Raw genomic sequence first — 23,033 nt, forward strand, 5'->3', positions numbered from 1 at the left:
TTACTTCCCCTATTCTTTTCTCCTCCTGAAGAACATAATACTGAAGGCAACGTGTCTCCTGGCTCCTTTCCCTCTTGTCACTCATGACAGTACTTTCAAACTCCATTAGTAATTTTTCAGAGCAACACATGAACTTTTCATTGAGTGAAGGTCAAAACTGACTTGGAGAACAGATGGGGTGTGGAAAGATGAACCTTTGCCACCCACTGAGCATTAACACCTGCTTATTTCTTACATCTGCCTGCTGCAGCTTACATGCTCCTGAAAATTTTACCCAAGTGAATTAGGACTTGCAATTGGATGGAGTGCAAATGGCATTTGTGAAAGTGGTTTTGTTTTTACCTTCTTAGTCATGCTTTGCATTCTTTGAAGGTGGAAATTAACTTCATGTGCTTGGAACCTAACAGAGGGACCGTGATTTTGTTGAAATGCTATTGCAGCAAAACGTAAAAAGGGCTACAGTAAGATGGTACTGAATGCAAATTGTGAATGCTTCAAAAGCACGGGGAGATTTAGGATTTCTCCTGGTTTTATACAAGGGGGTGCTACTTCCTCTCTGAGCCCAGTTATACACAGCATAATTTTCTTTGGAGGTTCCAGAGAAGATGGCATAGAATAGTTTGGCTTCATCCAACCATCTCCAAGCGAAGGTATTTCAGCCACGTAATCAGTGGGGAAACTAATGACCCCTTCTCATCTGTTCCTTCCTTCATCTTCTGTTGGTGGTCAAATATCTGCATCGTTGTTTTTCAACAGTAGCTCTCAGTAAGCTTCTTTCTCAGGAGTGATCCTGAAATGAGGGATTATACCTGTGTTTTACAATACTGGTCTCTGGATTTGAGTACTTGTATTTAGAGTAGCTGCCAACTGTATTTCAACATGAAAATTAGACAGTCATTCATTGAACTACTCTAGATCGGGAAAGAGAAAAATGGTATTATGTAGCATGGAAACAAGCAGTGAATGAAAAGGTGGTTTGTTTGTGCCAGCTGAAACTTAGCAGAATGCAATATATTTATTCCTGTTATTATATGTTATGATGTGTTCAAAACTAGATGCATATTTTTTAAGTTTATAGAGTATAGCTTATTGGTCTGGTACAAGAGCTATTGATGTGCTGACCTTCTTTAGTTTACCTCATTAAGAGTAATTAAGAGAAATACTTTGTTGTGGATACAGTTCCTAAACAAACAAGAAAAAATAATGTATTTGCACTGTTTTTTAAATGAAGTTCTCAAACTAAGAATGTTCTTGGCATTATTGTTGAAATCCAGTGTGTTGTAGATCAGGAAAGAACTTGCCTGTTATCCAGAAGAAAATATTCTTTATTCCATAGGTATCCTAAATTATTTTAAATGCCTGGCTCAGAGCATACAGAGCCAGCAAGATCAGATCATAACAACGCATTTCCAACTTTACTTCAAGTTACGTGGAGTTATGAATCTTCAAAAGCATGACTTATGTTCCTTTGCGCTGTTTTGTTTTTCTTTTTTTTTCCCCAGGTTGAGAAACAGCAATTATAAAAACATGCATCGAAGGCACACAACCCTTCGGGAGAAGGGCCGCAGGCAGGCCATCCGAGGCCCAGCCTACATGTTCAATGAGAAGGGCACCAGCCTGACTGCAGAGGAGGAACGCTTTCTTGATTCTGCAGAATATGGCAACATTCCAGTCGTGCGAAAAATGCTGGAGGAGTCCAAAACCTTGAACTTTAATTGCGTTGATTACATGGGACAGAATGCCCTACAGTTAGCTGTAGGGAATGAGCATTTGGAAGTGACGGAGCTCCTCCTCAAAAAGGAGAATCTAGCTCGAGTTGGGGATGCGCTGTTGTTAGCCATCAGCAAAGGATACGTGCGCATAGTGGAAGCAATATTGAACCATCCCGCCTTTGCACAGGGGCAGCGTCTCACACTCAGTCCCCTTGAGCAGGAACTGAGAGATGACGATTTTTACGCCTACGATGAAGATGGAACTAGGTTTTCCCATGACATTACCCCTATCATACTTGCAGCCCACTGCCAGGAGTACGAAATTGTTCACATCTTACTTCTAAAAGGTGCACGGATTGAAAGGCCACATGACTATTTTTGCAAGTGCAATGAATGTATTGAGAAGCAGAGGAAAGACTCCTTTAGTCACTCTCGATCGAGAATGAATGCCTACAAAGGATTAGCCAGTGCTGCTTACTTGTCTCTTTCCAGCGAAGACCCCGTCCTTACTGCTTTAGAATTAAGCAATGAATTGGCCAGACTAGCCAACATTGAAACTGAATTTAAGGTAACTTACTTCCATGGCATTTTTTCGTGGGGCAGATGTGTTCAGTGTTCTTTCAGTGTGTATTTCACACATTTGATCAAGTAGTGGCTTTCACTCTTGGGGGGAGGAAACAGAAAGTATAGAATCTGTCTATATGTGTTCACAACACACAGATCCAGATCAGTACGCATTCTGCAGCTAATAAGCTTTTGGAACTGAATACTGCATATTGCATCAGTGCTCTCCTTACTGGGAATTTTTATACTGTACTCTATGATTGCTTAGAATCTTTAGTTTGAAGCAGGAATAAAGCTTAAATTATTTTATTCCAAAAATGAAGACTCAGCTCCTGTAAGAAAGGTAAGTCTTTTTAACTGCTCAGTGTATTTTTAGAAGCAGAGCTCTAGAATCTGGTGTAATTGATTGAGAATCCAGAACATCTAGTTCTGTTCCAATGATAAAAGGTATAAATTAAGCACTTTTGGTTTTCTGCAAAGTAATTAAAATTGCATTTCAACTTAATGGTTGAGTACTCCATCTCTGTATGATGAATTTCATTAAAAAGGAGGGGAGAAATAATAAAGAAATTGTTATGAAGTCAATTACCATGCCAAACAACGGTGGAACTTGCAGAACTCTCTGACAAGTTATTCAACATTTGCATTATCATAATGAGTTTGTAAATGTCCAATGTCATTTGCATTATTTCTCTAAGTCATTTACATCTCATAAATAGCATTGTCTCCCTTTATAAAATAAATTAGTCATGAGAAAACTCATTTTCAGTGGTTCAGTCATCAACTTTAAGCTGTTTTCTGACTTACAACTATTGTGCAGCTACAATCACGATCAATGACACTGGGGTAATAAAGCATACATTGTGAGTAAACTGGGGTAGAATGCCAGCCAGAAATCCATTATTTTTAATTTAGAAAACTATTCAAGTGTTAAAGCATCCATTTCATGACTTAAAGCTACATGATTGCTAATCTAAGTCTGACAAGAAGCATGATCTCAAGCTGTTACCTTTGAAACAGCGTAGTAAGTATAACAAGTGGAAAAATACCCAAACCATGGACCTTTGAGGCAATAAAATTAGGGCAAAATCTTACAGTGTCCTTTTTTTTCCCCTTATGAATCAGAATTGGAAGAACATAACAGTTGAAAAGAGAGTTGTTTTTTTTTTTCTCTCTGTCCTAGAAGTCTCATTGAGTTTTCTGAGACAGCTGAGGGTTACTTTGGTGTGAAACCACGTGGGTTCACCCAAATTGTTAACAACATTAATATCTCATTAACGTTCCTTCTTCTTCTCAGTAGAGGACTGTCTCCTTGTGCAGAGCATGAGCAGTCTCAGTATTGCATGCCTGTCAGCTCTGATAAGAGTCTTGCTGAAGAAATGCAAATCTACCAGAATCCCTCCTTTTGTTCATAGAGCTGCCAGCGTAGTCTAGACTGGCATTGGCAGGTACATGAATCCTCCAGGAGCAAAAGAGATGGAATGCTGAATAGTCTCGTGATGGTTGTATTTTCAGGAATGTTTTCCAATTTTGCTGCCCAGTGAGAAGCTTCTGTGCAAAACACACGTATGTATATTAATCAGGTACCTCTGATAAGCTGACCCAGTAGTTTACTTTCACATTCTTTTAATATATTGCCATTTCTAGAAATAACAAATATCTCAAGATTATGATGTACTTTGCTGTAGATGAAAATCAAATTATGTATGTATTCAAAAATATTTATTCTTATTAACATAATCAATGTGGCCCAGAATACAGCAGGAGCTTTTTTCACAGAACATGACATTTTGAGAATTTATTTCTAGAAAAGAATGCATTCATTGGAGATGTGTTTAAGAAGTCCATAAATTAGGAAAAATGTATGAAATCAAACAAGCTCCAGAGGTCTTCTTTTGTGTGCATCTTAAAATAATATTTTCCACAACTTCATAGTTTGTATTGCTGAGGTTCCGTAGTTACCATCAGTGCTCCACAACTATATAGAATTATCCCTTGAAATTATTTTGAATCAGGTAATTACGCACAGTCTTAACAATGCAGTTTTCAAGAGGAACAAAAAGTCCTTGAAACTGAAGGACACAAGTAAGATTTTAATAATGTAGGTGAAGAAATATTAATTAAGGGCTAGATCACCTACCTCTGAAGAAACTCTTAGCATGAGATAATTAAAATATAAATGCAGAGCCTCTCACCTGCTGCTTGCTGCCCACAATCACTAATGCACCATTCATAGCAGTATTATTGAGGTTAAAATGGAAGCCTGGACATGTGATAGAATCTCACTGCTGACCTCTGGCAGCACTTCTGCTGACTGATCAATAGGTCTCTAATATTGGGAGATGTTCTGGGTTACCAATCAGGGTGGATATGCTGCCCTATTGAACTCCTTTCTTGATGTGTTGATTTAGGCTGGGAAGGAAGATCAAGGCAGTCATTTACAATGTAAATTCCCCCATGTAGAAAGGAGCAGTGGAGACTCAGAACTGAAGAAAGGTGGAAACTGACAGAGCTGATGGATGCCAGTGGTTTTATTGGAGCAGATCAACTATTGGGTTAAATCAGTGCTTTTTCAGTCAAGCTGAGATGAAACTGCAGAAGATGAGGATCTGTTCAGCTACCTACAATAAATGCATACTCTCGAATAAGCCATTATTTTAAGCAAATCTGATTTTTGCAAGGCTTATTTATAAGGGGGGAAAAAAAAGAAAAATGTGAAATATTGTTACATTTATACAGAACTTATTTAATTTTTTAACTTTCAATTCTCTAATGTCAAAGTCCTCCCAAAAAGAATCAAACGAAAAAAACTAAAAAGCTTTTTAATAAGCACTAGAAAACGAATTGCTTTCAGAGACGTATTCTGTGAGTCTAGAAATATGTAATTCAATCAGAATATCGTCCTCTCCCAAAAATTATTGTACTGGTTGTTTCAGCTGAGAATTGTCGCAATTTGAGTGCATTAAATGGCCTGGCAGTTAGCCTAAAAATGAAGCAGGCAGGAAAGTCATCCAATGTGTATTCTTGAAATTTCGGAATACCTCCCAGTATTTGTACATGTTGCATGCATCTCATATTGTGCTTCTAAGTAGAGCTGAGTGTTAAACACAGCTGGCTATAAAAGGAGGTGTTAAGCATCTGAAGCTCCAGGGGGAGGCTGTGCTTTTACTCAAGCTGAAAGGTCTATGTACACTCCCATTTCTTTCAAAGTTGGCAGACCTTGAGTATGAGTCATAAAGCAAATAATCCTTCTGTCTTCGATCAGTGAATCCTGTTTGTTTTGCTCGTGCAAGTAAGTTTCCAGTGTGAATAACATAGGCAGGATTTGTCCACACAAATAAGACATTGCCTGTGAATCCAACTGGTAAAGGCTGCTCTTCTCTCCAGTCCAGGGAAATCAATCTTCCTCATGTCACCTTGGCATGAAGCTGGATGCAGGTGACTCTTCTAAGACTGAGATATTAATAGCAGAGTCAATAGAATCATTTCTGTGTGTCCACTGATCTCCTTTTGGAGATAATCTTTCTAGCAAACAGTCTGCAGAAATGTTTGCACCTTGCAACTTAAAGGCAGCATCAGGCCTTATTACACTTCACATCCTGCAAACGGAGAGAAAGAGCAGTAGCTCTGCTCTTTTTTTTAAGCTGTGATGGAGCACTCCTCTTTCTGGTGGGATCCCAACCCACACCCAGGTTTGTTTTGCAGCCTGGCATGCTCCAAAATACACAACATGCTTTGAGTGGTGAAGACAATCAGCCAATTCATTCTATTTAGCAATCCAGACAAATTCAATTACAGAATCACAAAGGAAGCTGTGAAAAATCTCATGAATTGTATGTGGTAAATAAGTTCTCAGCTCCTGTTGACTAAAATATTACTGAAGGTGTGATCAAAACCACCACCTGGAAAACATATGGTGTGTGCTCTTTGTTTATCAATCCTACCAACACTTTCTGTTCATTTACTATAGCACATGTTTTGTTTCTAACTGCCGTATCTCTTGCTGATGCTCTCTGATTGACTGTAGTGCTTTCTCTAAACGATTTCAAGATCCAAAAGTGACCTTATCCTGTCTGTGTGTGTATGTGGCACATCCGGGCTCAGCTACTTGATGGGCTGTGCCTGGCTGCTGCCCTATTTATGGGGAGCATTGGCTTGTGTGGCAGCAAGTCAAGTGTGTAGCTGCCTACAGAGATATGCCTGCTAGGAACTGCTTGTCATTTCAGTGGGGCTGCAGTAATGTGAGACAGCTGAGACTCCATGAACCCTCAGGGAACCAAAAAGAATGGCAAAATATCCCAGGAGACCTAATGGCATGTATCAGTTATGGATGATCTGGCATTCCTGCAATGAAACTTTTGCTCCTGTAACTCAGTACTACTTTTTTCTACCTAGGTCGTTAATAGAATGTGCTTGACCAAAACACTGTAAGAAAAATAACCTTGTAAAATTCCTATGCATTCCTTGCTTTATCTCTGCAAATGTGGAATTTGCACCAGACCGACCGCACGCTGAGTGATAGTAGTGACACTGATACGTAGCACTGCTGCTGCAAGACAATATGCACTGCTGTATCTGATTATATCTTGCTGAAAAGCTGCAGTTCTGTCCAAACAGAAGAATCTCTGGCATTTTTGCTCTCAGGACTGCCTGGAGGCATTCCCTAAGTTTATTTTCATTCCCATGAAAATGAAGACACTGCTGTGGGAGTCTTCCTAATTAACTTCATGAACACTCTTGTAAATCAATAACTTTTTTTCTACTCTGACCAATTCTTCCACAAGTGATCCTTTTATCCCTCCATAATCCCTTGCTTCAATATTCTCTCTGGCATGCATCTTCCCTCTGACACCTTTTATTAGTGATATTTATTATTTCTGCAAGATGCTTACTGATGCCTCAGTGTTTTTATCTGGTCTTCCAGTTTTTTGTTTAATTTTCCAGCTATTTTGTTCTTTTTCTTTCATCCAGAGAGGATTTGTTCTTTTACAAAAGACAAATTTTCACACATGCAGCCTTGTTAGCTTTGCTGTTTCACTTTGCTGAGTTTTAGGAAGAGAAGACAGAGGGAACTTCTAAATTCTCCATTGCAGGGAATATACTCACTCCTTTTTACTGCTGCTTTTACTTTCTCCTTCACAAATACCACTGTTCTTACCCAGCACCTATTTTGAAAATCAAGCACCGCCATCATAAAATCTTTTGAAAATATTAATTTCCAAAAATTATTTTCAACTGTTTCCAACTGATGTCTTTTTTTGCACCACGTCTGCGCACAGCTGCAAAGGATCTGCTATTTCTCCTCCTGTGAGTTCTCTGATAACTGCTCCAAAAAGCGCTGCTTGGTAGTGAAAACCACCTCTCACTGCATCCCTTTCCTCTGCTGTCTCTTGTGTCTCATTGCTAAATTCCCAATTGAGAGAGCAGGCCAGCAGTTTATTCAGCTTTATCTCAAATTAATGCTTGATGACTCTGCCCTTTGATGTTGGGCCAGAACATCCCTTTCTGATGCTTCTTACTCTGTAATCTGGGTTCTAATTAGATCATCTTCTGTTTCTCCTATTGGCTTTATGCTACATCAATATCTTTGGCTCCTCAAAGGGAAATCCTTGCTGCCTTTCAGGCCATCTTGGTACACAGTGTCAAAAGGATGAACTCAAGTTGTGAATCTTCTACCCAAATAAGTATAACCTCTGCAAACGAAGATAAAAACCATCCAATGCTAAATGTACCTTCAGTGCACAAGGCAAAAGAGTTATTTTTGTGATGAAAGCTGCTATTTCTAAAGGTACATGTATGGGAACTACTGAGTCACGGCCTGAACCTCTGATTGATCACCTGAGGCGAGCCATGAGCCAGCCAGAGGAGCACAGGTGAAGGCAATTCATCTGTGCTGCTGGAAGGGGTGGAGCCTGGCTCCGCCCCTCCTAGACCTATTTAAGAGCTGGCTACCAGAGGGGAAGGGTTTCTTCTGGAGATCACCTCTCTTGGTGTTTTGTGGTGAGGCAAGCTGAAGGGTAAGCCATCCATTTTATTCTCTTTTGTTATCACTGTCTACTTTGCCTAACTCTCTTGATTGTATTGTGTTTATAACATCTTGATCTCTATTGATTATACAGTACAATAGTAACTTGTAACTTTTTGTTTTGAGTGGGGGGATGGATACGAGCATTTCCAGGCCAGTCTTTAATGAGAACATTATTTATTCTTTGAGATCAGGTCAAGGATGCGATTTGGTATTTTTTAGCTTAAGAAAAGAATTGTCTTCCTTTTTCTTTTCACTCTCACCTAAAAACCACTTACCCAGACTGCCTTGAAAATGTGCACTTAAAACATATGCTTCTTCTTCTTTAAAAATTCTCTCTAGTTTTCAAATACATAGCAGGTACAACCAATTACCCAGCTCACGGTACAGGAAGGAATCAAGCTGGAAAACAAGCTCCTATTATTAAAATTTTAATTTATCGGATGAAATTAAATATTAAAATAAGAGAGCAAATAAGGAGTGATGGTGGAAGTAGCCTGGGAGAAGGAAAATACATTTAAGCCTCACAGTGAAATGTGTGTTTTGCTCACAGAGTGGGGCTCTGCACGTGAGGAACTCATTTGCTGTGATGTTCTTTTTCAACCACAAATCCATAAATATTAAATTGTAAATTGGATTTTTCTTGAGAGCTAAACTGATTAGCCACATTTTGCATTGGTTTGTAGCAGGAACTATTGAAATATGTATAGAAAGAAAAGAATTGAACTATTGAAATAATGTATAGAAAGAATCCTTCTGCTTTTTTTTTTAAAGAAAATTCTCTTCTGTGGTTCCATTTATATTTGTATAAATTAAGAAGTATGCTCTCTATCTGGGGAACTGTACCTGTGAGTGCTTTCTCTATGCCTGTTCTGTGATTAAATCACTTTCTTCCTGCCACGTTGCCCAAGCAAAATGGTTTTACAATGCTGTATGAGAAGGAAATCTCCAAAGCTTTTCAGAATGGGTTTGGTCAATGCCAAAGCTATGGTGCCCAGAGCCATCTTCAAAAACATGTCTGTATGTGTGAACATGAAGGTATGTTAGCATCTGTCTGTATCTATTCACTGTAAAGCAGAGTAGTGGATGCTATGATTCACAATGAAGGGTATAACTCAGCCACCTACAACCCACATCTGCACCTGGAACAAGTAAGACCATTATTCATGAAAGCTGTAACTCTAGTGACAGCACAACTCACTGTGCAACTGCAGAAAATTGGATCCTGGTCACTGCTTACAAGGCCATTTAGCCTACTTTTTGGGTGATTGAGTGACATTATTGCTAAATCTGCCGGCTGATGTTTGAGAAAAAGAAAGAGAAATCTTTTAAAAGTCAATGGAATGCTTTCTGCAGGGAAATGTTCTGATCTCTGTCCCAGAGGAACAAGCCCTTGAGAATACTGAAAGAATGGATGGGAAAAAAGATTCAACAGGTCTAACCAGAGATGTGTCAGTATAAGAAACCTGAATATTTTCGTTTTGTCCCCTTCAAAAAAACCTGTTTGGAGGAAATATGTAGTCCTGTGCTAATTTTACTGAGCCGTTATTGAAATATATTTGAATGCAAAATACCTTATATAGTGTAATTTTAATATATTAATGTATTAATATATTTAATATATAGTGTGTTTTAATATATTCAGGAGATGAATCATCTCCTTTTCATTCTTTATAAAACTAAAATTTTTGGTAATGAATACAAGAGTCTCAAATTCAGGCCATGTCTGAATTTTTTGTAGTCAGCCTGAAGTGTAATGTATCTTGTAATGGGTTGATGAGGAATGTGAGGTGTTTTGACAGCAGGCAACAAATAATTCAGAAATAATTTCAAAAATTAAATTACATATAAAGACTTCAGCCTTCCACAACATTATTAATTTTGTATTTTGTATAGCTTTATTGTGGAAACAAAACTCCAGTATTTGGTAAAATCATGGCTCCTTCGACCGTCATATCCTCTTGGGATTTGCTGAAACCATGATTTCATCCTCACTCCTAAAAGAACTACATAAAGTGAAACCAGTGGGTCTGGTTACTGGGCACTGCTTATAGGTTCCTCACTTTGTATAAATGAGAAATAATCTGTTGCATCTCAGATGGAGATCCATCAGAGAAATCTAATCCATCAGCTGTTGTTTTGGTCAGTAGGATTCGTGCTCTGCCACAGACTTTACCAACGGCCTGGACTGTCCCACAGCAGTGTATCTTTGTCTCTCCAGTCCTGGCTGCTGAGGGATTCTCATTTGTGCCTCAGCTGTGTCCCTGCTGTCTCCGTAGAGGAGCAGCTCGTGTTGTCTGCTGGCATTGCTGCCAGCTGCTAGTAGCACTGTGATAAATAGGGGGAATAATTTGGCCAGTTGCCTGAGTTTAGTTAACAAAGACAGAGTGTTTTCCTTTCTTACCCACTGAGTGTGCAAGGCAAAATGAGTCTTGGTGTTCCGACTCAGTGCATGGTGGAAACTCTGACAGGGCTCCTGCCACCTGTATCTGGCTGCTGCTACAGGAGAGGAGAGATGTGTTGGTCCTTCCCATGCCAGCCACCAGATCCTCCTGCAACAAGTGCAAAGTCTCTATGACTTTGAGTGCGCCCTTACTCGCAATCGTTTTAGAGAGTGGTGTTTTTTTCTCTTCTTTTCAGAATGGTTATAGGTCTAAAATTACACAGTAATACAATTACCCTCCCTCCTCCCCTCAGCACTAAATGCTACCAAGAGGGAACACTCTAGAGCACCAAAGATGAAGACATTTTTCAGAAAGATGAAATCAAATTATTAGTGAGGCAAACAGATGGAAAACGATGCTATCACGATTGCACTATCAGAGTAACACAATATTGGTAAGCTTTGTGTTTAATTAGAAACATCAAATGCCCAAGCTTTCAGCTAATACCAGCATCAGTTTTTAGGGAATAGTTAACAGCCAAGCAATTTGTTATGAGCAAGATAACTGGTTTCCAAAGACTGCTGCTTATTATTCACGTTGGGCAAGGATATCTACTGCAACTACAAATGAGCATAATTAGGACCATAGCTCTGAATGGAATAATAATATTAGATCAGCAGATGGGAGAATAAAGTCAGGTACATTTATCCAAGGCACTGTAGGGAATTCATATCATATTAATGAATGTAAACGAAGTAATGCATTCGGAGGTTTTCAAGTCCAATATCAAAGTGGATGCAGATGGGAAGTGATTTAGTTTAGCACTCATTGTGTTTGTAATTGTTGTTATTGTAGATAATTATAATGAACCCGGCCCCACTGCATCTAAGCAGACTATCCACGAGATTGTGGATAAACAGGAATGATATACAAATAATTTTACATTAGCACAAACTGGCGGTAGGTACTTTAGTGTCTATTGTTTTTGGCATTTACGTGATCAAAAATGCCAATTCCTGGAATGTAATTTGTTGCAGAGAATTTTACACCAGTGTAGTGTGAAAATTACTCATTGCCAAGCGTGTCATTTCATGAGAATTAGCAGAGCATTATCTTGAAATGTGTACTTTGTCCTTTATGAAGAGAAGCTGTTGATGACAGGACACAGGGAAACAGACTCTCTCCTTTGCTAAGCAAGTATTACCTGCACTTTGAACGCCAGAGCATTTGCTTAATACTTCTGAACAGCCTGTCCTGTTTATGTGACATCCAGGGACTCTATAGTTTATCTTCTGGAAACAGGTGTTTCAGCATAGGCATTCAAATGAGCCTGAGAAAATCTGCAGGAAGGTAAAAAAACACCTTTTAATTTGTTGAGCAATTAAAAGCATGTGGCTTACTTGTGATGTGTGTTCGAAAACCAGCTGAGGTTATGTGAAAGAGAAAGATGCCAAGCATTAAAATGCCATACTATGCTGAAAAGCTTCTATGCCAGCCTTGAGATTTTAAATACTCTGATTTTTAAAAAAATGTTGTCAACCAACATCATTTCTGCTCTAAGTGCGTTTGAATGTCTTCAGAGAGATGGAAGAAGACTTTTGTTCTCCACTGAATAGCACTGATTTTTTTTTCTGTGCTCACATGCACTGTAGAGGTGCCCAGTGACAGTGCTTGTGAGGAAGAGGTGACATTGTGGGAAAGGAGTGCAGGAGCTGGAGGTGTCCTTCAAGCAACTTTTTTGACACCCATTCAAAATGGTAATGCCCTTTTTGGGGTGAAAACTTCCAGTAAGTCAAGAGAGACATTAATTTCAGTGTTCATACGCACATGAAACTTATTTTAAATTGGAACTAGAAAAAAATTCTGTCAAAGTGCTTTAAAAAAAACTGTAGAGGGGACTGATTTTAAAATCTTTTAATCTAGGAAACCTGAAGTTTTGGCTAATGACTTGGGAATGGCCTTCAGTCTCAAAACACAGCTTTTTCCTAAGATTATGTGATCAGATTCTTGTAGTTACTTCCCCACATAAGACATTTTACCATGATAAATGGTAAAAAATAAGTTTTAAAAACTGCATAGGAAGAGGCTTTAAAGAAAACATAAAAATGAAATGTTTTGCACGTTCCAGTGTTTTATTGGCAGAAAGAACACGTAGAACTGACCTGTTGGCTTTTATCCTACAGAACCTGTGTTTATCACTTAAACAGTTTCCCAATATTAATTGCTGGTAGAGACATAAAAGAGAGGAAAACAGTAGAAATAAGATGGGGACATTTCTTCTGCTTTTTATTTTACCCACTCAAAAATTCTTGGAATTTTCAGTAATAAACCAATTTATTGGATCTTTTTCTTGTGTTTATCACTTTAAATAATAAGCTTTACTCTGCATTCAGTATGATGAACCAATAATGGATATAAATTATAGTGCACAATGAGGTTTTTACTGAGGGGGAAAAAAAATAAAAGAAAAAAGAAACAGCCTTCTGCTCGACATAATAAATGTTAGATTACATCTGCTCCACCATTAATGATAAACGTCTGCAGAAGGTTACTCCAACCACCACCAGACCTGTGAAAATACAAGAAATTTTAAAGAGATTTCCTGATTCCATGGTGGAAAATCCTTAACAGCACCTCAGGAAGTTGTTGAACACGGTGTATCTGCTGGGGAACAACCCCAAGGTGAACTGCAGAGTCGGTGGGATGGTTTCATACAGCTCCACCCCCTCGTTGAAGAGATGTTGTCTCAGAGATCAGCCTCTGCAGTGCATATGAAGAGATGAATTGCAGCCAGAAAGCCTGACCTAGAGAGGAGAAAAGAGGTACAAAAAAAGCCACTCCAACAATAAATCATTCAGTGCAGCTGCCATTGAAATTCCTGCAGCAATGCATGGGATGATATTTTCATGGCTTCTTGGAAGCCACACAATTTTTGGTCCTCACTCAAAGCATACTGTTTTTTTTCTGGAGTTCTTTGGCCAAAACTAAAGTGAGCACAGCTCTGTCTGATTTGCCCTTGGCCTCTTTTGTAGCACGCATCTCTTGTTGTCTCCTAACACTGCCTTACAGGATATAACAGCACCCTTAGCCTTGAGGCATGGCTCCTCTGCAGCTCCCCACTGCAGCCCAGCACTGCAGGAAGCAGGCAGGTGCCCTCCTTATCTCTGCTGCATTTAGAAAGGACCAAACTGTTTGGAAAACAACACAGAAACATTTTTGAAATGTCAAACTTACATTTGAACAGCTTGTTTATTAAATTATGCTCTTTGGGGGTGAAGAAGTCAAGGTCTAGTTCATTGCAAAATGAGCAAGTGGCATCTGTTGCTACCTCCAGACATGCTTAACAAGAAGTACCTGAGGAGTAAAATGCTTTAAATGAGCACTTAGCTTCATTTTCAGAGATATGCCCACTGGATATGACAGAAAGCTCCGAAAAAATTGCTGATGTGCTCCCATTTAGAAAGCACAAGAGCACAAACCAACTAGATGTTGCGCTGTCTGGAAAACTAACTGTAGAGGCTTGGCATCATCTATGCATACAGGCATTTAGCCTGGGAAGAATAGAAACGCGCTCAGCTGCAATCAAAGATACCAGCACTTAAATGCACAGTCGGTGGAGCCCTGGGGAATGGACTCAGTGCCCCTGAGATGTGACCGTGGTGACAGAAGCAATGTTAGAGCCCTTCTTAGCATCTCCTCCTGTTTCCTTCCCTCCTACAGACCTCGTGCTTTTTCCTTTGGAAGCATATGGCTGGTCACAGGCTGTGTAAATACCCAGAAGGAAATTGGTCCAACAGCTTCTTAGCTGGCTTTTGCATTTTTCATGTGAAATCTAATTAGTAAATATTTCTAAGCACTTTGACTACTTGTCATGATTGTTATTTAAAAAGCATGATTCAAATGTAGCATGTAATATGCCTCCTCCTTTCTCTTGCCTTTGTTTTCTTTCTGCATGCATTGTTATCTGGGGGCATTTTGTGCTGGTTTTCACAGATTTCCTCTGCATTTTATTCTCTTTCTGCTGCTCCTCAAAATGATAATCCAATGCATTGCAATATTTCTCTCCACGATATATGTGTACTTGTGACATAAACTAAACAGAGAGCCAAGATCTTCAAGGAGACACTGAGAACACAGCACATTTTAAGCTAGGCAGAAGTGCCAGATTTACTGCCAAATACACAGCTCCTGCATTGCTCACAAAGGAGAGGTTGGATATAGAAAGTATGCACCATGCAGTCAATCTGTGGTTGCACTGGAAACACACAGATGTTTTCTGGTGCTATGATAGATCCAGTCATGGGTGGGGAATGTGCATGGCCACGTATTCTAGAAGTCTTGGACTTGTGTGGAAACCCTTGCAATGGAATGGTACAGATTCACAGGACAGGCAATATTTAAAGGACAGAGTTTTAATATAATAATATGATACCGTAGCAGAAATACAAGTCACGGCTTGAAGCAGTGATGGAGCACCTGGTGGGAAGGTGGGACCAACCCAGGGGAGCTCAGGTGCATGCAATGCAGTTGAGTGCCCAGAAGGGGTGGAGCCAGGATTCACCCCTTCCCAGACCTCATTTAAGGGTTGGCAGTAGAGGTGAGGGCTCCTCCTAGGAGATCCCTGTATACTTCAGCCTTCTGGAGGTAAGCAGCTTCTTTATTTCTGTGCATGCTGCTGTTGTATTTGAGCAGATCCTCACTTGCTGCATCCTAGGGCCTTGCTGTTATTGCTGTGGTTTCTATTGTATTACAGATAGAAGTCCTAGCTATCCAGTTTACTCCCCCTTTTCCTATTAGATTTTTATTTAGCAGGGAAATGCATATATTGGTAAGCAACATTAGGCTGTGTTTTCTTTAATTGAAAAAGGTAGTAGGAAAAATCATTCTGATCAAGATATGTAGTTGTGTATTCAAGGAGTGACACATCTGTGATGTTCACTTTTCTGGACATCTAGACTAGGTTCAGTAGGTGCTAAAAGAACAAGATAGTAGTAAAAACTAGGAATCTGGGAATTATCTCTGCCTGGAAAATCTAGTCATGGCTTGTGCTTCCTGCTTTGCTCTTTGTGCATGTTATTTGGAAGCAATTATCAGAGTGAATTTAATTAAATGTCCTAAATGGTGACAGAGTGGTTTTCATGACTGGTGCACTTATACAGGTTGTTTCGTATTCCTGTGTTGTTTGCCACTGTGTGGGTCTGCGGCCCACTGTGCTGTGAGTTATCTACAACAACTAGGAGAAAAAAGAAAAGTGAAATGTAAGCTTCAGCACATTGCTTGGAAGTATTTCATCAGCATCAGTAGGACTAAAACCTACAACATTCTCTTAAGCCTGGGACTGAAAAGGCAGAGGGCTCAGCAGTGATTTTGAGGGTGGTTGAGGATGTATGCAAAATGGCTTCATCCTCTTTCTCCTGAGCCATTGATGCTACTTCCTACTTCAGTTAGGAGGGACCCATAAGGATCATTGATTCTAGCTTCTGGAAATGCATCTGCAGAGCTGACATTTAGAGGTCAGCACCTTTGGTTGAAATAGTTCCTCTCTGATCCTTGATATGACTGGCATCTGGAACAGACTGTCTGGAGATGGGGTGGATGGCCCATCTTTGGAGACATCCACAGCCAAGCTGGATGAAGTTGTGAGCAACCTGATCTGGCTGTGGGTGTCTCCGTTCAGGAGGGTTGGACTATGTGGCCTTTAAATGTCCCTTGCAACTCTAAGGACTCTATGAAACAGCAGTTGGATTGTTTTGTTTGGTTTGTGTTTGTTTGTTAGCTAATCGAGAGAGATGGCTGCTTTTACTTTGTTTCACATCATTTCTCAACTTTTACTCAGGCCGTATTGCTCTGACCTGAAAGAGCCCTCTTCTGGAGAAACCTGGGTGGTTTGGAACAGATGCAGAGATATGACAGAGTTCACTTAGAACATAATCAACAGATAATAATAGGGTACTCAGAGAAATTGCAGTGAATGACAAGTATCATCAGCCTTTTCAAAACAGCAGAATCAGACATTTTTAACTCCACATACACAACGGTGTCAGGAGAAGCAGGAAATAGCTAATCTTTAATTCTTATGTTCTAGCTTTAAAAAAAATGATATTGTAAAATTGCAAAGGGAGATGCATTATCGTAGGAGAATCACTGAGCACTGTGTGTTCTCATTAGCAAACAGCAGGATTTTCTGTGCTGACCATGAACATCATGGAAACCAGCACAAAATGATGAATGATTTTGTAAGAGGAATCTAGGTTGAAGGCACAGCACTATGAGTGATCCCTGAGGTTTGCCTGAGAAATGCCTCCTGAGAGCAGCGAGCTGCTTTCCAGCCCAGTTACATATCGATTGGGAAGTATTTTATTATTTCATTCTTACACATCCTGTATCTTGGTTAGACCCTTCTGTTTCTCGTGTGCACTTATAATTGGAGTGAATAATTTTGAACAGAAAAATCATCCATTATGTCTGCAAGTGTATAAAATCAGAAGCAGCACTGGGCTTGCAGGGGATGTGAATAAAGCTGGGTTGTGATGGAGTGTTCCAGCTGGGAGCCTGCCATTTACAGTTGCCTCAGAAGCACTTTTCTAGTTGCTAAGTAAACTGCTTTCCTTAAAGGAAGCAGCAGAAGAAAAATAATGAGAGCTAATACATACTGGTTGTTCAGATGTGGAAATGGTGGTGAGAATTACCTGAAACATGCTGGCTAGGAGATAAGCTTGTGAACTTTGTAAACAGTGTACAGATAGGGAATGTTATTACAGTTTAGCAAAGTTCTCACTCTTGTTTCTTTCAAACCTGCTGGGCTAATTAAGTGTCTCCATTACCTGGGGCACTTATGGACTTCTCTCCCAGCCTATACCCCTTTTCAGATCTGTATTTGCAGTCCTTCCCAGCTCCTGCAGTTACTTTCAGGCTGAGGTTTGATTCTGGGTGTCTGTTCTCCCAATCTGTTTCAGTACAGAGAACATCTTGGCATGGTGGAGATTAAAGCACAGGATTGATTAGAGAGGAGAGCTTTGAATCCTTACAGTACAATCTTTCTCTTACATCTGACACTAGTGCACACTGTTTGGTAACATTCATTCCACAACCCCTATCTCCACAAAATACATGAGTGGTCAATTTAAATGCAAATGTGCAGTCATTTTCTGCCTGACCTCCAAGACATTTTATGTTTGTGTACTAATTTGGCCTTTTTAAACAAGACTTGGTGTCCCTGTTTCTTCTATATGTTCCTTCTCATGTTCCTGCTCTACCAGTGATAAACACCTGCTTGTGGTTACGTTATGTCCCTTTTAATGAAGGTTGGAAGTTCTTGCTGACTTCCATTTTTGAGCACCATAACTGAAACATGATAAATGACTGCAGTGCTCAAGAAGGAAATGGGAAACCCAGTCTTCAACATTTGGCACAAGTAGCAGGATGTAACCCTACCAGTTCCTCCTCACAGAAGGTCTTATCTGTAGAATATATCCCTGGCTCTGCTCTCACAAACACCCATCAGAAATGGTATCTTTCACTTTCTACAAGAATCTCCCATCCTGGCCCTGAAGCACTTTTGGGCTACATGCAACTGATAATTTTGAGAGCAGTCCTGGGGTAGATATCTTGCTTTCCTAAAGACCTCAGGCTGGGAAACCCAAAGCACAGACAGGAATCACACTTTCTACATCACTTCCTTAAGGGGCTAAATGTGAATTCCAGTTGTCATGGAAAATCTTCATGCATGAAACTCCAAGCCTTAGGAGGTAAACTGGAGGCTGGTGATTTCCCAGTTTTGTACACCCATAAAGTGGATGGTTTGTCAACAAACAGTTGTGTGTTTTAAAAGGCAGTGCATTAATGTCGTGTTACCTGGACCTGACCTGGGAAACAGCAGACTTCAACCCATGTGACAGTATAATAACCAAGGTGTGTCTGTGAGAGGGCATCAGATGAGCCTCAAAAGCCATAGCAAAATTATTAAACCACCTTATTAAAGAAAATATTCATTGTCAGGAGCAACTTGGCTCTGAAGGGCAAAACACCCCTACCACTTCCAAAGGAATCTGCCAACCTCTAAGTGTAACACCATCTTTCAATCAGTGCTGTGCTGTCTAATTAACTAATGTTTGCACTTTTGTTTGAGATCATAGCTTTACAAGGAAGGCTAATATGTTGCCATGTTTAAATGGTAGAATTAATAATTTAGAAAATATGAGAGTACAAAGTCAGGTTACTCTTATCATATCATCAAAGTCAGGTTTAACTACCTTCTTTTTTAGCTTCTTGCTTAATTAGTTAAGCTGCTGAATTTAATTAACTCATCAAACTTAATTTGAAAAGATCTCTCAAATCAGTAGGAGCTTATCTTATGCTTATTATTTCTATTTGGTTAATGAAATCTTTAATATCACCATTTTGTTAGGATATTAATGGTAGTATTAATTGTGTTCTAATTTACTTCATTTACTCAGATGGTGGCATTTTCTTCATTTAAAGTGCCAGCATGTGAAAATCAATCACAGTTTAAGGCAGTGAAATTGCTCTTCTAGCCAGCTCTCAAGTCAGCTACGTATTATCTCTTTTTCCATAAATGTAAGTTGGGTTTGCAAGGTGAAGTTATTTCATGGAAGATCATGTTGGGTTTCTGAAGTCCTACATCTTAGAGAAATGTTATGAGGAAATTATCCTCTGGATGCTCTTTTGGAACAGCTTAACCATGTTGCTAGGTAATATATTTGAAACTAAAACTGGTATTACAACTATCTAATTCATTTGAGCACATCTGGGTGTGATGCTGCAGCTTCACGATAGTCTGCCACTCCTTTATATTTATTATAGAGTTTATTGCAAAAGGCATAAATGGAAAAATTTGATGTAAATTCAAACCCATTTGTTTGGGTATCTTTTCATTCCTCTAGAAGATATGCACAGAGGAGAGGCCATGCGATTGCTTAAATCAGGATTTCTATACAAATTATTCACCCATTCTGCAGAGAGCGTTTTATTGTGACTTAGGATATGCTGCTGGTAGAAACTTTGCTAATTAGTTGAGAAAGGAGTTCATATAGATTTGTACAAACCTAGTTCTATGCTGGCTGAAACCAAATGCTTCACTGCTGCTATTCCAGCCAGTATGATTTGCAGATGTATCCTTGCTCACAATTGCTCCCTCAGGCTGTTTTATTGTTGTAGCTTCAGTCTGAGGCCAGCTCTCAAATGCACAGTTAAATAGCTTGTGTCTCTCTGTTTTCCCTTAGAACGACTACAGGAAGCTATCTATGCAATGCAAGGACTTTGTAGTGGGGGTTCTGGACCTGTGCAGAGACACTGAAGAAGTAGAAGCAATTCTGAATGGAGATGTGAACATACATCTGTTCCCTGAGCATCACCGGCCAAGCCTGAGCAGAATTAAACTGGCGATTAAGTATGAGGTCAAAAAGGTAAGCTGCTTGTTTGGGTGGATACATCTTTGCATGTCAACTAGATACTCACCTGGAAACTCAGTGAGAGATTTTGGTGAGACCAAGGCTGTTCTTTGAGTCCTAGCACTTTGTGGAAATGTTCATTGAATGGAACACTTGATTCTGGCAAATTCTGTTCTGGGTGGTCCTGATTAATTTCTCCTACAATATGCATTGATAGAAACTGGGCTCCTGCAATGGGTTTGGAAGAGCATTCCAAATTTTCAAGCTAACATCTGCTCTCTTTCCCCTTGCACACCCGTCAGATGCTTCAGTTGTCCTCTTGACTGTGTCACTCTGCTGCCAGAGACGGTCTTTTCCTGTTATGAAAGCCATTAATTGAAGAGAATCTTACAGCTCTTATTTGAAATGAATTGCTTTTGTGTAGGAGCACATGGTTTGGAGCTGAGTACGGTTTCCTAGTATGCTGTATATAGCATCTGAGCCCAAGGTTAGTAAGGTGCCTTTCCACAAGCTGGGTCAAGTTCAGCTAGCGAAGCTGTTGCTTTGGTAACAAGGGACCAAATTTGTTCTGATGGTCTTTTAGAAAATGAACCCAGCTGCAAGGTACTCAGCTCATCACCAAGGAGAAGCCCCACTCACCTGCAGACTGAGAGCTATTGCAGAGCTGGTCAGAACCTCGAGTTCTTTCAATGTGTGAAGTTTTCTGTGCTATTTTCCTCCTTTATTCTTCTGAGCACTTGTCATCTTCTAGATACCAAAGCCATTACACAGAGCTGAATTGCTGCTGGTAATTGTGCTGCTTTGAGCGTGTTTATCCTGGCTTAGACTGCCTCAAGGGAGTATTTCCTCAGTTTCTTATATTTTTATAACAGTTGGTTATTTTATGATGTCTGACCACTAATTTATGGCATCTGTGGTCTGCCATATACAGTTAGTTGTTTTGTTTTATAAATAACTTCATATGCTTGAGAAAGCTAAGCATCCTTTGTGGATCACAACCACTCCTTGCCTACAGATAATAGCTGTTAATTACAGAATATGAACATGAACATTACTCATTGTTGACTCAGTTTAGCACATCTCAGAGTATCCTTTTCATCAGTGTTTGTGTGTAAGGTGAGCATTTAACTGCTAGCTGGAAAGTGAGATAGCTTCATTTGTGGGAGGCAGAGATGTGTTCAGATAAATGGCTTTGGTTATTGGCAGTGGCTTGTGATAATAAGCTGGTATTTATTGCACATGCTGAACAGAGATTGTGTTAGAGCAGTGTAGTAACGATTTCCTTAAGAGAAAATAGGTTTCAGGTACAAATTTTCTATTCAGCTGAGAGACATTTAGGCTCATGTATATGAAACCTGTGCTCCAAAACCTATTCTCATTGTAAAAAAATTATATAATAGAAAGGAATGTGATGAAGAGCAAGTTGCCATAAGTATCTGATAAATTCTTGAACTGATTCTGTAAATTCCAGGTCACATTTGCAAAGTTAATGCAATGAAGAGACTACATCTGTGCCTGCTGCCCCTATTACTAAAATCCACATACCTCTATCATTAGCATCAGCACTCCAATGGTCAGTTCTGCTTCCAGCTCCACAAGCTCCAAATGAGCCAGAGAAATTAAGATATTTAAACTGGGGGGGACAACGGGAATATTTTATTTGTTCCTTCTTGTGAACAGCAAGAAGAACCTTAGACAAGGCACCCTCAAGAACTTCACAACAGACTGGAGAAGAGCAAACGTTCAATACTGTAGGCTTATTCATTAAGCTAATATCCAAACTAAATATTTGTATCCAAAGTTTCAAGAAATAGCTTATTTTTCTTTAAATTTATCTCTACCATTAGCTTCTATATCCACACTTTCTTATTAGGACTCTAAATGTCTGTGGCAAGCTTCAGTTGATGAAGGTTTGCAGGGAACAACTTATACTGAAAATTATTTAATATCCATGGTTTTATTGCACAGCTGCTGATGCAATTCCCATTTAATCCCAATTTGTACCCATATGATAGATTTAGGGATGCAATTAAGGTGAAGTTTGCTGTTTAAGTTATTAGTGCTAATTTTTGTCCTGTCCCCATATCTTAATTAAACAACATCCTTAATTTGGTAGTCATGCCCCTGAATGAGTGACAGTTGCTGGAGGTACAGGCTGCACTTCCCTGCACACAGAGCAACAGAGCAGTGAATTCAGTCATCAAACTCACACTTTTAGCCAGATATACACTATTTCTCACACTTCTTTTATTTTGAGTTCAAATCTCTGCTTGGAAAATCCCTCATTCCAAGGGCAGCTTGGTCTTGAACTGGAAGGGAGGCCAGAGCTGTTCACTCATCACACTGAAGGTACCCTGAAAGAGGGACTGAAGCCTTCTTGCATCATCTACCCAGGAACCTGCAGCTGGTAACTTCAGCAGGTTTTGTTCTGAATGATCTTCCTCTGCACTGATGTATTGATCAGAATCCTTTTCTCTTTCCTTTTCTTCCTCCCCTCTTCTTATTTACAAAACCTCAGATGAAATAGAAACTCATTCAAGGAAACACCAGAGGTTTCAGACTTCAGAGCCTTATCTGTCTCTTTGTACTCTTATTTCTATTTTTTTCCTGAAAAAGCTCTTAATATATGTAAGACACTGTCAAGAAAGTAAGCTTAAGTCTTAGTAACACCATTGAGGTATTTTATATATAGGGGTAGTGAAGAATTAAGACATTTTGCTGCAGGCGTTTTACAGCAAGGAAAAAGCTAAAATTGCAGTCATTTATAAAGCATCCTCTAAGAACCGTATTACAACTATACCTGAAAGAACTAAACTATCACTTTGTACCCAGAAATTCTTGGAAAACTACACTCAAATACCCTCTGTTCAAGTTCACTGGGGATATTGCTCCCTTCAAATTAAGTATCTTAATGATTCGTGATTCCTTGAAAAATTAT

General features: G+C 39.5%; 1 protein-coding gene across 5 annotated transcripts in view; it reads left to right on the top strand.

Moving 5' to 3' along the window:
* TRPC7 (transient receptor potential cation channel subfamily C member 7) overlaps nucleotides 1-23,033 on the top strand; it is a 99,955-nt gene that overhangs the window by 41,333 nt on the left and 35,589 nt on the right. For all 5 annotated transcript variants that reach the window (XM_048960605.1, XM_048960602.1, XM_048960601.1 and 2 more), the window contains 2 exons: nucleotides 1,503-2,280; nucleotides 19,928-20,110. In XM_048960605.1, the coding sequence (XP_048816562.1) occupies nucleotides 1,503-2,280; nucleotides 19,928-20,110 (961 nt within the window). The remainder of the gene's footprint in view (nucleotides 1-1,502; nucleotides 2,281-19,927; nucleotides 20,111-23,033) is intronic.

This window comes from Lagopus muta, chromosome 14, assembly GCF_023343835.1.
Source record: "Lagopus muta isolate bLagMut1 chromosome 14, bLagMut1 primary, whole genome shotgun sequence".
Taxonomy (NCBI): domain Eukaryota; kingdom Metazoa; phylum Chordata; class Aves; order Galliformes; family Phasianidae; genus Lagopus; species Lagopus muta.